The 14,137-nt window shown below is 36.2% G+C and overlaps 1 protein-coding gene across 3 annotated transcripts in view; it reads right to left on the bottom strand.

Moving 5' to 3' along the window:
• lrrk1 (leucine-rich repeat kinase 1) overlaps window positions 1–13,428 on the bottom strand; it is a 103,211-nt gene extending 89,783 nt beyond the window's left edge. Inside the window, exons 1-4 of one of the 3 annotated variants that reach the window (XM_058781411.1) lie at window positions 13,305–13,428; window positions 13,046–13,188; window positions 11,315–11,495; window positions 3,442–3,608 (exon numbers count right to left, since the gene is read on the bottom strand). In XM_058781411.1, the coding sequence (XP_058637394.1) occupies window positions 3,442–3,608; window positions 11,315–11,387 (240 nt within the window). In that variant the 5' untranslated portion in view covers window positions 11,388–11,495; window positions 13,046–13,188; window positions 13,305–13,428. Of the gene's footprint in view, window positions 1–3,441; window positions 3,609–11,314; window positions 11,496–13,045; window positions 13,246–13,304 lie in introns of those variants that run through there. The other 2 variants (XM_058781410.1, XM_058781412.1) reach the window with 2 other exon arrangements.
• Between the last annotated feature and the right edge of the window lie 709 nt (window positions 13,429–14,137).

The raw sequence follows: 14,137 nt of genomic DNA, 5'->3' as shown, positions 1-14,137 counted from the left end.
TGTTAGCAGGACATTGCTAGGTGGTTGTTAAGGTGTTCTCAATGCAAAAAAAGTTTCCAAAACACTCCGTTTGTCTGCCATTGTTCAGAAAACAGATATTACCGCCTCAAACTCACGCAATTGGCGGAGCCAAAATTTAACGTCAGGTGGTTCAAACAAACAGATCAGTGTCACAGTGTATACACAACAGGGAAATAAACATGCAAATGATCTGTTATTTCTACATATTAAGCTGTGAAAGGAGGAAGTATTGTAACATAGAAAAACTGATGCACCTTTAAATCCAGATCAAAGGCTCGTCATATTCAAATGATTTGTTACGGTTTTAGTTTTCATCGTTACGTCCATAGAGACCACCAAGCAGATTTACAGGCCCAAACATGCTTTAACGTTAAAAATATATCAGAACACCATCTGCTTATTCAGCATCACAGACTATAAACACAAGCTATTGTAGTGTTTTGAGTCTATGGCAGGTCCATAACGAGTTTCTACTGTTTTGAAAGCACATAATAAATGTGTTCACTGTATTTTTCACACATCAAACGTGGAGGCAAAAACTGAGAGAAGCAAGTGTGAAAAAAGCTGTGATATTCAATGTTTGTCATGGGCTCTGGCTTTCCTTTAGTACTGTATTGTGTGTGTATGTGAGAAGTATCAAGGGTTTCACAAGCATGTTTTTAGTGCACATATCCCCTGCTGATGCAGATCAGAAAAGCTTAAGCAGTCTTACGCTAAGCCAAGCCGGATACTGTTGTTCATACTTAGGATTAATCATTTGAACAATCTCCTAATTCTTAGTATTAAAGTTTGGCATTTAACTTACTGTACACTGTTGGCTTCAAACTGATGCTGTACCTCAAATCATGCAACTCACATTTATATTTATGCATTTGGTAGATGCATTTTATCAGTTCATGCATTCCCTGGTAATTGAACCCATGACTTTGCCATCACAATATTTACTTTTAAATTTAAACGTTTAAACTTTAATCCAAAGCATTTAAGTTACACATTCCATCAGTTCAAATTTATCATATTATCAATTAAACCCATGATTTTAGCAATGCCAGAGGGGTGATCTATTGTTTGAGCTTCAGCAGCTTGTTGTAAACTATGTGTTATAGTTATAGATATAGCGCATGGATGCTTGTTTGCAATAAAGCACCAACCTGGCAACCACCCACAACTTACAAGCAACTTTATGTGGAATACACAGTTTTTTTTTTAAAAAGGGGAAAAAAGAAAAGAACGCACCAACCAAAATAGTGTTCATATACCAAATCCCTAACATCTGTTTTTCACCTTCATAATATTTTGAAAGCCACCTTAAACAAACATGCTAAAGAAAGTCACAAGACACTAAAATAATGCAATAAACATTAATTTAACAGCATAAGATGTAACATAAAACCCTAATGTACATATGATAAAATCTAAGACACTGTTTCATTAAAAACATATGTAAAGTGTGTCACACAGGGAATTCTGGGAATGTACACTTCAGTAATTTACGGAAGTGTCAACCGCATTCTACAACTGAATAAACTCATTAACAACCTATTAACAACCTCATTTCTTGAAATATATGCATTGTGTATGGAACCGAACTAAACAGCTAGCTGTTAATAACATATTCAAATGCATATCAGAGTTGTGGTGCAAGAAATCACAAGGAGCGAGGACACCGAGGTCCAAACCTCTGCAAGTTTTTCATGTTTAAAACTCCTCATATGAATTTCTGCATGTATAATTCAGTTAAGACAGTTTGCAAGAATCATGTTAGCATCCGTGGTATGAACATGATCACTGCGAGACGCTGGCGGAGTGAACGAGTCTTGAGAGAGTTGTGTATAAGTGAGGGCACAGGGCACTCTTTTGTGGACTTGTATTTTCCACTTAATTTGGCACTTTAGAAAGTTAATATAGTGGGTGGTTGCAGTTTAGGGTCAGCAATATTTTTATCTTATCTTATTTGCAAAAGATTTGAATTTTTTTGAAAATCGGTTTTTATTTGTTTTTATAGCAATATCTGGCAACACTGCATTGCCTGAAATTAAAATGATAGTAATGAAAAAAAGACCATGGACATGTTATTGCTGACAGGATAGAACATTTGGTAAAGGTAATGCAAAAAAATATCATGATATTATCTGTCAGAAACGTTAACAATGCTGCCAAAACACTACACAGATCTGTAGAACAAGTAGGTTACAGAATAAAATGAAATAGCCTACGCAAACAATAGCGATGAAAAAATCTATACTGTATTTTGATGCAATAAATACGGTATAATTTAAGTGTTCATCCCACCAAAACAGAGAAAACATCTTTCACAAACATCTGTCTCTTTTAAATTGTTAGTGTATATAATGAGTTATTTGTAGGGGTTATTATAAGCACAATTCCCCCCAACCCAGACCTCACTAATTTTCAAACCCTGGCTACAGCCATGGAGCGAGGTATGTCTTGACTCATTTGTGTTGCCAGATCATGCTATTAAAAACATCAAAAAAGAACAAGCATATAGCAAATTTAAATCCAAACGCATTATATCTTGGAAATAAGCCACATACCAAAATACCAACCCGCACCTGCCTGCTTTATTAACTCCATAAAATGGATCGCTTTACAAGCCGAGCCTAAACAACAAGCTCAATGATGCTTAATAAGCCTCGCTTACAATAAGTGGACAAGGCAAGAGCACACCATGCGAAACAGCCTTCCAAACATGATGGCTCGGTTGACTCCGATGACTTTTATTCTGGTCAAAAATAGCAAATATTAAATGTGTGATACTGAAAAACATTGTCAGTCATGTAGGTTTCGAGAGTGACTTCTTTTCTGTACACACACAAAACTATAATTTAGTGGATTTAAATGTGGTTGTCACTCCTGAAACTTTACAGTGTATGTGCCCACTTACAAAACTGGTTCGATATTGTATTTCAATTCTCATTTCGCAGAGTTTTACATAAGCAGCAACTTGCATTTAACTATTTTCAGCAATACTTTTAAATATTGCAGGCATCATAATACATCTTGGATGCTTTATTTCCTACAGAGCTTGTAGTAACACATTATGGTACTGTTGCCTCTGAAAAGAATAAATGTGATGCTATTTTAAAATATGGGCAAAAGAAGATATCTTGGAAAGCTGGATGATGTTACAATGCTGCCTACGCATTTCAATCCCAAGTCGGCATGATACGCCCACGCGGCTATTATGCTCAAGCATGTCTGGACAGAACTGAGAAATGTTGTTTTGATGATGCCACAAAATGGTGCCAAACCACCATAGCAGCTTCCAAAACACAACATATGCTGGTCCTTCAGCAGGTGAACTGCATGCACAATGCACCCGCTTCCCTTCAAGTGCTTATAATGTGAATTTTCAGTCAAAAATGAGAGAGCATAAAGTGAGCAAATGATCAAACTCACCCCATCCGGTCCCCCTCCGACGTTATTCTCGCAGGAAAGCCGAATTAGCTCGTGTGCCCTCTGGTCCTCGGCTTGTGTATAGGCCTCTTGGATGTTCTTCAGAGTGGGAGAATGACTCAAGGGAACACTGCCAACCGCCGACTGCTTGGCTCCCATCTCTGGAACGCCTGCGAACAGGGCATAGCCACCACAAACAAACAAAATACTCAGTACAAGAGAAGGAACCTCATGCTAAAAAGCGAAGACGACGCGATGGGAAATGAGCTCCAGATACAGGAGGCGAGGGAGCAGCCGGGAATCAGGTCAGCCTCATAAAGAATTCACATGCCTTTCCCCCCAGACTGGTGCGCGTGTATTTGCAGAGCTGCGCTTTTCCACGTTCACCTTTGATGTAAAGAGCACCTACTCAGGGGTGGGAGTGAGATCGGGAAGATCTGGGGAGACTGAACGGATAGTGATACCTCACACATGCATGCATGCAGTAAGATAAATGGCTGCAGATCCAAACGTAGATCCTAAAAGCAAACACACACACACACACACACACACACACACACACAAAATCTGGACACAAAACACACTTAAACTAAAAAAAGAATGTATGCTGGTACTGTAGTTTGCATGAAATATTTTTTGGGAAGTTGACATGCTCTGTAGTGTGGCATGCAAAACTTCATCTAAAACTATTTTGTGTGGCATTTTGGTGATTCTTTTGTAATTATTATGCATGCTGTTTTGAAGCTTCGTGCTATTTTACAAACTAAATTTAATATTTGTACTTTTAAAAATGTATCTCAATGCAAGACCATTTAAAATGACATGTAAAAGGCTGATTAAAACTATTCAAAAAATGTTTTCAAATCACATGGCCTGTACTTTACACCTAAAGTGTAGTGTAGACCATGTGACTTGACCTTAATAAAATACGGTTAAGGCACATTTATGACCTTAAAATAAATGGAAAAATAAGTCTACTACTACTGCTGTTCACTAAAGTCAATCTAAAAATACAGCTAAATATGAGTAAAACGACAGGTATAATTGAAATGTATAGATAAACAGATTTTGTATTATATTACTTATTAATATTTTGAATTAGCTTTGTTTTCGGTTTTCATTTGAAGTAATTTTATTAGGTTTGTTTCAATTAAGCTTTAATTTCCATTTTTGTTTCCATTTCAATTTGTACTGTAACTTATTTTATTTCAGTTACATTGTTTTTCCATCTAAAAATTGCATTTTATTTCAGCATTATTTCAATTAACAAAAAAAAAAAAAAAAAAATAGTCAATAGAAAACTATTTTAATAGTTCAGACAGAACAACAGAAAGAACGACAGATAGACAGAATGATAGAACGTTAGACAGAAAGAACGATAGAATTAAAGATGGATTAGACAGACAGATAGATAAACAGATAGTATCATATGACTTCAGAAGCTTGTAATATAGTGCATGAGGCTTTATGGTGGTTTTATGGTGTTATTTTGTCTGAATTAAAATGACACAAGGAGTAACTGAGTGCGAATGTTCATTTTAGGGTAAACTTCATTAGTCTTTATTAGTAATATTTAAAGAGCACATTATGAGTTGCCATTACTCATATGGCTGGACTACAGTGTGCGGGAGTGTTATGATACCAAACCAAGAGGGCAGTGAAGGTCAAATCAATCACTCCCTCCTATTATTCACATTACTCCATCCAGCCAAATGTGGCCATTGGCAGACGCTGCTCCATTAACTCTGATGTAAAGGAGCCGAGCTGCGGGTAAGTGCCGGTATGGCTGTGCGCTTTAATAGAAGAAGCTCATATGAATAATTGAGAAGGTTTTTTTTTTTTTTCTGATGAGCGGCTGGAGAAAGCCTGAGGGAGGGTAACCATTAGAAGACATCCAGCCTGCATCAATACAGGCTCAGCTCACGTCCCGCCCAGGCCAAATCAATCTGGAGGGAAAACCAAAGCCAAGACAATAGCTCTGCTCTCAATAACAAGCTGAAAACCTACACAGATTTTAAAATGCTCCTAATGTGAAGGAAAGATGAACATTAATACAGCATGACCAAAGTTACTCGTCACTTCAAATAACTTATAACTAACAAATAACTTGTGTTACTGTCAGTGTTAATGCTCCTTAAAGGGATCACACAAAAATGAAAATTCTGTTATCATTTATCCATTTAAACAGTTGTCGATAGCCATTGATGTACTATGGAGCTCTATGGAAGTCAATGGCTACCGGCAACTGTTTTGTTACCAACATCCTTCTTTTGTGTTCAACAGAAGAAAGAAACTCATGTAAGTTTGGGACAACTAGAGGGTGAGTAGAATTTTGAGAGAATTTTCATTATACAGCACATACTGTAACTTCAAATTTAACACGGAAATACTTTATTAAATACTGAAAAGTATATATAAAAACAGCAGCTACATTCTTAAATTAAACACAGCCTATTTTAGTTTTGTGTGTTGTGTATTTTTTGGAGTTACCATGTCATTAACACTTCAGGAGTTTCAAAGTCGTCATCGGATTGGTTGAATTATACAGGACTTCTGGGAGACATGTGTCGCGTTCTTTAACGTGATTGGTTGCTTTACCTGTCAGTCATATGGCCTCTTGGGCGGGCCTTGGCCATTCAAAGCGGCCAAAGTTCCCAGACCTTCAGCCGTCAGTTTGAAGGTCTGGCTACGCGAGACCATTAACTCAGTAACATGCTAGAATTAGCTTTTATTTTAATTTTAATTCTAGTTTAAGTTTTTCATCTTTTTGCTTTATTTGCAGTTTCTCTGGATGTTATTGGCTTTCAATTGACTTCCTCTGATCAACAGATCATAACAGCTTTACAAAACTGTGTTGCTTTCATTTATTCAAATAAAATTTTTAGTGCTGGACAGATTCCAGGTCATACACAAGAAAACAGTGCTATCATTTTCTTAATGCTATTATCATTTTGTTTCTTACAAACGCACAATTTTTTACTTCACAAAACGTTAATTGATGAACTGTAGTGTGGATAATTTGTGGATTATTGTGATGTTTTATCAGCTGTTTGGACTCTTAATCTGATGGCACCCATTCACTGCAGAGCATCCATTGGTGAGCAAGTGATGTAATGCTACATTTCTCCAAATCTGACAAGGAAACATCTTGGATAGCCTGAGGGTGAGTACATTTTTAGCAAATTTTCTTTTTTGGGTGAACAATTCCTTTAATGTGATTCAGTTTGAATGGTCAGTTTCAATTAATCAATTTAAATTTTAATGATTTTATCAAATATACGAATATCTTAAATGTATTCAAAGCCAAAATATCAAGATGTAATTTTAGCTATAATCACTCAACTCTAAATGTGACAGCAAACCTCTTAAATTACATTTACATATAAATGAAATGAGTTAACACTTACTCAGTTCGATGACTGATCTAATCAGCAGATTCTTTCACTTTTTCATTTGTTCTCCAGTGCAAAAAAAGGTCTTATTTAATATACATCTAAAATATATCACCTTTAATCCCCTTAAAATAAAAAAATTTATCACGAGACACTAAAAGCTTGCTGAGTTTAAGACTACTAACTTCTACTAAGAAAACCACAAGCGATCAACACCATTCAAGCCACGTGACAAATCAGACAAAGTGAATGACGCCAACAAAGAAAGTCTGAGGATGATCAGAGAGACTAAAAATAAATGACTTTCCAGTTAAAACACAATCTCTCTTATAAGTTCAGAGAATTCAATCACTGACAATGAAAGGTTCGAAAACACGATCACTTCCTCTACTCTGAACACTGACCCGAAATGCTGAAAAACAAGACATTCACAATGCAAACGTACCTTATCATTCTGCCCGGATCTATCCGGCGATCATCTCATTACTGTGCGTCAGGAGCCCAGACTCGATGTCCAGCACATGTGAGCATTAGCCTGACTCTGTGCCTATAGAGCGAAATGACTCCAGTCTCCTCCCTGCCTGTTGTCCTTAATGGCAAGGTTATCTTACACTGCAAACACATTAAAGAGTGAAACCCAACCCTCCCTGGCCGGCTGCTGTGTCTGTCCCTCCCTAGAGGACCTCAGATTGCGTTTGCAGCTACAGCTCAAGCCGAGCTAAGCCAGATTAGCACACTGGCCTCCTTCTGCAGCGTGCGTTTCTGTCACACGAGACCAGACAACACACTCAATCACACACACACACACACACACAGACGTGACGGGATTCAGACATGAGCCACACACCGGTGGATGCGCGCAAACTCATGGTTGCTAACGGCAACAGTGTTGCTGCTGCTGAGCCGGCGGGAAAAAGGAAACCCAAAACCTACGACATGAGGTTTCACCTCTGGGGGGGATATCGACTGTTTTTTGCGGGGTGCTTGCTTCATCGGTTTTCTGGAAAACCAGTGCAGCCTTGAAACTCCTTATATATGACATCTATAGGGATGGTCGTAGATTAACACAGTTGTTTGGACCAAATAAATTTTTTTTTTTTTTGCTGTTGCTATCAATTGACCAACAACAATTATCATCAAATTTTGAATTAGAAGTTGAGACACCCTTAACTGAATTTGATTCTCATGACTTTTTTGTCACACTTTAAATATTCCTTGAGAAATATGTGCCACTATTAAATATATACCACAGTATAATTTGATTTATATATTGCAAACAATTCTATATATAGACCCCATTCTTTATAATGACTTTACTATATTCAACATGCAGAAATATAAAAAATACATTAAAATAAACAAATGCCTCTAAATATTCAATCAATCAATAAATGTGTTACTATTATATAGGAGCTATACAGGATATATATGGGAGTAGTTTGGAGACCTACTACTTACGACTATTTTCAACATTCAACATAAACAAACAAACAAACAAGCCCTGAGCCTCAATATATTTATTAATTCATTCAATCAATCAAAAAACAATTTTTTTTATTTGTTTGTTTTATAAATATATATATTAATACATTTATTTATAAATAAATATTTATTAATAATTTATTAACATATGTTTCTTACCAGCAACATAAAGGTATCAAACATTTGGGAGATATATTAATTTTTCATTATTTATTATTGCTATTTTCAACATAAAAATCTAAAAATAAAAAAAATAAATTAATCATATTAAAAAATGAATTTATCACAACTATGAAACAAAACAAATGGATGCATGTAGTGATAAAAAATGCTTAGCAAATCTAAAATAGGCCTACATCGGTCTACAAAACTAGTTTCAAACATTTTAACAGAAATCTTTTTTTTTTTTTTTTTTAAAGCCAAGAGTAACTAATTTAGTCAAGTGTGTCCAAACTTTTGATTGCTAGTGCATATTTAGAGGCCATTTTTGGCAAATTTAAAAATTTGATATTAGTAGCTACTGGTCAACAATAAATGAGATCGAGCACAATCAACTATATGAATCTGTTGCCTGTATTAATCAGCAGCCAAATATGACTAAAGGTTGAGAGCTGAACACACAAATGATACTAGCATTTAGGCCAATCTCATATTCAAACTTGAGTATGTGTGAGAGGAAGTGACGTTTACTGCTATAAACACCTTTCTGAAGACTGGCTGAGTTTCACTTCATATTTCTATATATGCTGTGCAGACTGTCAAGTTCCTCGAACCATAACTGCACTACAGATGTTGTCAGAGGGGAGAAAAGAACAACCAAAACCAAACGAATCTTATTATACACGCTGCTTCATACATGCTACACCAGGCCCATTTTATAATCACTCTCAGTACCACACTCTCACATGACACAGTAAAGTTGCTGAACTGGTGTTTCTCTCAGAGGGAAATATTAACCTTCATAGTGGTATGATTATGCAAAATGACTGATTCAACAATCTGCACCACATGCACTGGCAACATGCTGTTTTTAAAGCAATGAGGAAGTTTATCCGACTTCATGCCTTTGCTGAGAAAAATGTCACTGTTTTTAGGGTTTATTTAGAGGATCTGCTGTCAATCTGTCTTGAGATGTCAAAAAAAGTTTTTTGTTTTTTCCCCCCCCCTGATATAAACTTACAATTCTGACTTTTTTTCTCAGAATTGCGAGTTTATATCTCGCAATTCTGACTTTATAACTCGCAATTGTGAGTTTCTCTCACAATCCTGAGAAGAAGAAAAAAAAAAAAAAGTGTCTGAATTGCGAGAAAATGAACACTGAATAAAGTGCCAGTTGTGACAAATATACAAAGAAAAAAAACTGCTAAATAGGGTTGCATGGTGTACCATTACTGGAATAATATTGGTATATACAGTCATATTTCAAACGATACAATATCCAGCGTTTCTGCAGTTTTATGAAGTAAATTTAAGACCATTTTAAGACCAAGCAAAGAATATTTAAGGAATAAATTGAAGGAAACAAAATACATTAATAATGTGTACAAAAACAGCTTATACTAAAATATGGAAATAACTATTAAAATGCATTAAAACAAGAACAATTATCTTGCAAATAGGCTCAGAAAAATCTACTTTATTCAACAGGTAAATAAGTTTTTGCAGTGCATTCAAAATTGTATGCCATGACTTTATGAATTTAAGACTTTCTTCTCTGATTTAAGACCTTTTCAGCCCTTAATTTGTTGAAAAGTGAATTAAGACCCTAGATATAATGATTTTGCTCGTTTCGGTGCTTGAGTTGCTGCTGCTCTGAATTTATGCAGCAGTGTAACTCAAACTAATGCAAAACCAGCAAATGTGAGAAAAAGCTGTAGCAAACAGATAAAACTCACTCTACAGGATAACTGTGATGAGGATATAAGATAATATTGTGAATATTGATATAATGTTGATAATCCAGTGTGTATGTGTAAGTGCTCTGTGATGAGAATCAAAGGTTTCTAATTACGTTATTGCAGCCAATCACATACATTTCTGTTGAGCATGTCAACACAATGACCAAACAGACGGTACAAATTCAATCAATAGCGCTGAAAAAGTTCAGCCAAAGCACATTCACAAATCCCTTCACTGATTACAAACAACACAATGTAAATAAGAGATTGATTGTGCAGAGTTGTCAGATGCATTGATTATAATGGGAGTCTTCTCTCAGTCAGAGCTTCAGTGATTACAATATAGGAGCGCTCTTTGTTCACTCATTTGTCATGCTGTTAAAAACTGAACATTGCAAAGTTTCTGGATTGACACACTTATTTAAATGGTGGATTGAATCCGAAACTACGATGATTGACAGTGTTAAGCAAAGTAATAGATGGGGCAAAAGAACTGATACTGCATGTCAAAACAAATCTGTGCATTAAATGCAAACGGTATAGTCTGCATTAAAGCGTAAATGCAAACTAATAAGTCTTGTTCTATAAACACTTGTTCTATGTAACGTGTTGCTTTTTACAGGTAGATTGCACATTATGCAATAATGGTTATTCAATAATACAATATTTTTTGTTGTTGTTGCATTTACTAAACATGCACTGTTCTTAATAAAACTGTTTTTAATTCAGTTATCTTTTGATGCTGTTTATTTGTCACCTATGGTATCGATTTAGTATTACTACCAAGGTATTAGATTCTGGCATCAAGCCATCCCTACAGCTAATTAATTAAACTATAATTATAATAATAATAAAAATAAATGTTGGATTAATGTTTAAATATTAGTTTTTTTTTAATGCCTCAAAATTAAATATTAATTATTAATATGTTAAATATTTAACAGTTATTTGTTAATAATAATTTATTGATACTATTAATATAATAATATCTCTTTAATACAATTATTGATATTTATTTATTAAATATTTTAATAAATAAATACTTTTTTCCAGATTAGTTTGAGATTATTTTTGGATCCTGCTGGATGTGTAAAGGTTTCTTACCAGCTTGCTCCTCCATGCTGCTGGCGCTGCCACCCGGATCTGCTGTCGCTTTGACGTACCAGTACGACGACATATTTCAGGCTGAAAGCTGCTGTGTCATTCGGAAGACGTCTTCATTGACCGAAGATACATAAAATGCCTCTTCAGGAACGGATCGCTTGACATCCATCCATTCGTTTGTCTTCAAAACAAAATTCAGAGACACTTTAAACTTCTAGACAAGTAAAACGTAACCAGACAACACTATGTAAAATGCAACAGAATATAGACCATTTTGGAAATATTAATTGCATTGCTTCATTAAACCATGTCACACACATTAAAGTCAAAATGAAATAAAACTTGACCTTTTAATGCACATTCCTGGTCTCATTCATTAGTACAGGTTGTTAAAAAGTCTTTCTGATATCCTAAATTTTCAAATGCATTCTTCCAAGGGTCCAAGTCCAAACCTGCACTTTGCTTGATGAATATCCATTCTCCCTCAGAAACAGATGCATAAGCAAAGCGGATTGAGAACAATGTATTATTTCAATATTTGATTTGAATATGAAAATCCAGCAAGGAAGCAACACAGCAGGCATCCGACAGACTTTCTTATGCAATTCCTCGAACATAACGCCCGCCGCTGGCAATCTTTTTATAAAAGTCCAATGTGAAGGAAGTCTAATCATTTTTCACTTTCAATTGTAAAAGCTAGACGTTAACCAATCCATGCACCAGCTGTCCAGTTGACTAATCCTTCTAGACGTCTACAATCCACCACAAAAAGCCGAGGCATCCAGCAAAACCCTTTTCCAGAGTTGAAGTGTTGTGCCAGCTAAAGACGTGACTCATTTTTCCTTGGCTTGAGGTCATCGGTCATTTGGATACAAACAAAACAAGCTTTCTTTTGCGAGTTACAGTAGGCTACATTGAATTGTAACGAGTGACCTCTGCAGCGCTGGTACGACCAGACACATTTGGACTCTTATTTTGCAATTAAAGGTTTTGAAAGAATGGATGCGTCTCATGAAATATCAAGCAGAACCATGATAAACATTCAGTGCTAGATCAAAGTACCATGGTATTGTCAAATGGTACCAGTACTGACCAGGCTTACATACTCCAAACATTAAAGTTTACAACTCTGTTTAATCACATTGGAGACACCGGGGCTAGTTGTCAAATATACTCCAGTGATTATTTCCCACATTGTGTGTATTTTTTAAAAACTTTTAGCTTCTGTATAGAAACAAACTTCAAAGACAAGACTACAAAAACATTAATTATTAAACATTTGGCCCACTGAACACACATTTGCCCAAAAGCAGGTCATGCTGTCACAATATATGGGGCAAGTTGTCACAATGGGCACTTGATGGGTTTTCAGCCAACTTTAAGCATTAAAACAACAAAAAACAAAAACAAAATTCGTGTATAGCATGAACAATTCAACATGCAAAACCACTGATAGAGAGAAAAAAAAACACGTATGGACTTTTGACTCCACACCTCAGGGTTACTGAGATTTGTAGCAACTTCCCCGTGTGACAACATGCCCCAGTTGCCTCGTTTGCTGAATGAATGTCACTGTTTACAATGTCTCACATGCACTGCAAACGCTGCACGACGCGCTAAAACCTACAAACAAACGCTGCAGGCGCTCCAAGCGAGTTGTGTCGCAAATAGTGCAGTCGAGGTGAGTCTGTGGAGTCTAGTCAACATCACAAGATAGTTTAGTGTACTTACCACATGTTGAATACACGATATGTCCTGTAAACCGCGGACTAAAGCGGGGCGCCTCTGATGCTTTCGATTTGCGTGAGTTTGGCAGACGCTCGAGGATCGCAGCACAGATTTCAACTTCCTGATCTGAGGGACACACTTCTTTCCTGAGGAGCCCAGAGTCAGTCAGTCTGCGGCTCGTGCGCGCGCACGCGCCGCTTTAACCTGACGGGGAATTTCCGTACACTTCTGTTGTTTGAGTTAAATTATTTTTATATCCTACCTGAAAGTTGTTTCCAATTTTGTAGCTAGATTTAGCGACTTCCCCACTCCTTTTGAGACTTTTTTTTTTTTCAAAAGTGTAAGGACAAAAACCTTATCCAAGTTCTCATCTTGCCCACTGATCTGTATTCATCTTTATATAGATCAGTGAATTTGCTATTATGATGCCATCTAGTGACATTTACCTATCAGTTTTAGCTACTTTCAGTTGAGAGCATTTGGCAACACTGGATAAACCTGTATGAATTTCTGTCTTCTGCAGGACACAAAAGAAAATATTATTTTATGCTGAAAAAAAAAAAGACTAGAAGCTGTTACCCACATTCTTTCTTTTTTGTGTTCAAGTTACAAAAGAAGGAAATTCATTCAGGGTTGGAACAACTTGAGGGTGGGTAAATTACAGATTTTTTATTTTATTTTATTTTTTTCCGGAAGAACTATCCCTTTAAGGCATTTTTCTGGTATGCTCCACAGAAACCTGTTTACATGTTATTAGCGAAATATGATTTGCAGGTTTATTTGACCTCAGACGTCCTCACATGTTCCAGCATGTATGTGTGCAGACATGTCCTCGAAGCAGGAACAAAACATTAATCTATAGCAGGGTTCCTCAAATCTTACCCTGGAGGTCCAATCCACTGCAGAGTTTAGCTCCAACCCTGATCAAACTCACCTGTCTGTGATTTTCTAATGATCCTGAAGACACTGATTAGCATGTTCAGGTGTGTTTGATTAGGGTTACAGCTAAACTCTGCAGGAAAGTGGATCTCAAGGTCCAGATTTGAGGAGCCCTGATCTATAGCTTATACAAGAGGACGCTCCACAGATGTATAC

This window comes from Onychostoma macrolepis, chromosome 07 (genome assembly GCF_012432095.1).
Source record: "Onychostoma macrolepis isolate SWU-2019 chromosome 07, ASM1243209v1, whole genome shotgun sequence".
Classification (NCBI taxonomy): domain Eukaryota; kingdom Metazoa; phylum Chordata; class Actinopteri; order Cypriniformes; family Cyprinidae; genus Onychostoma; species Onychostoma macrolepis.
Note: the sequence above shows the minus strand (reverse complement) of the source record. Positions and strands in the feature narration are given on the sequence as shown.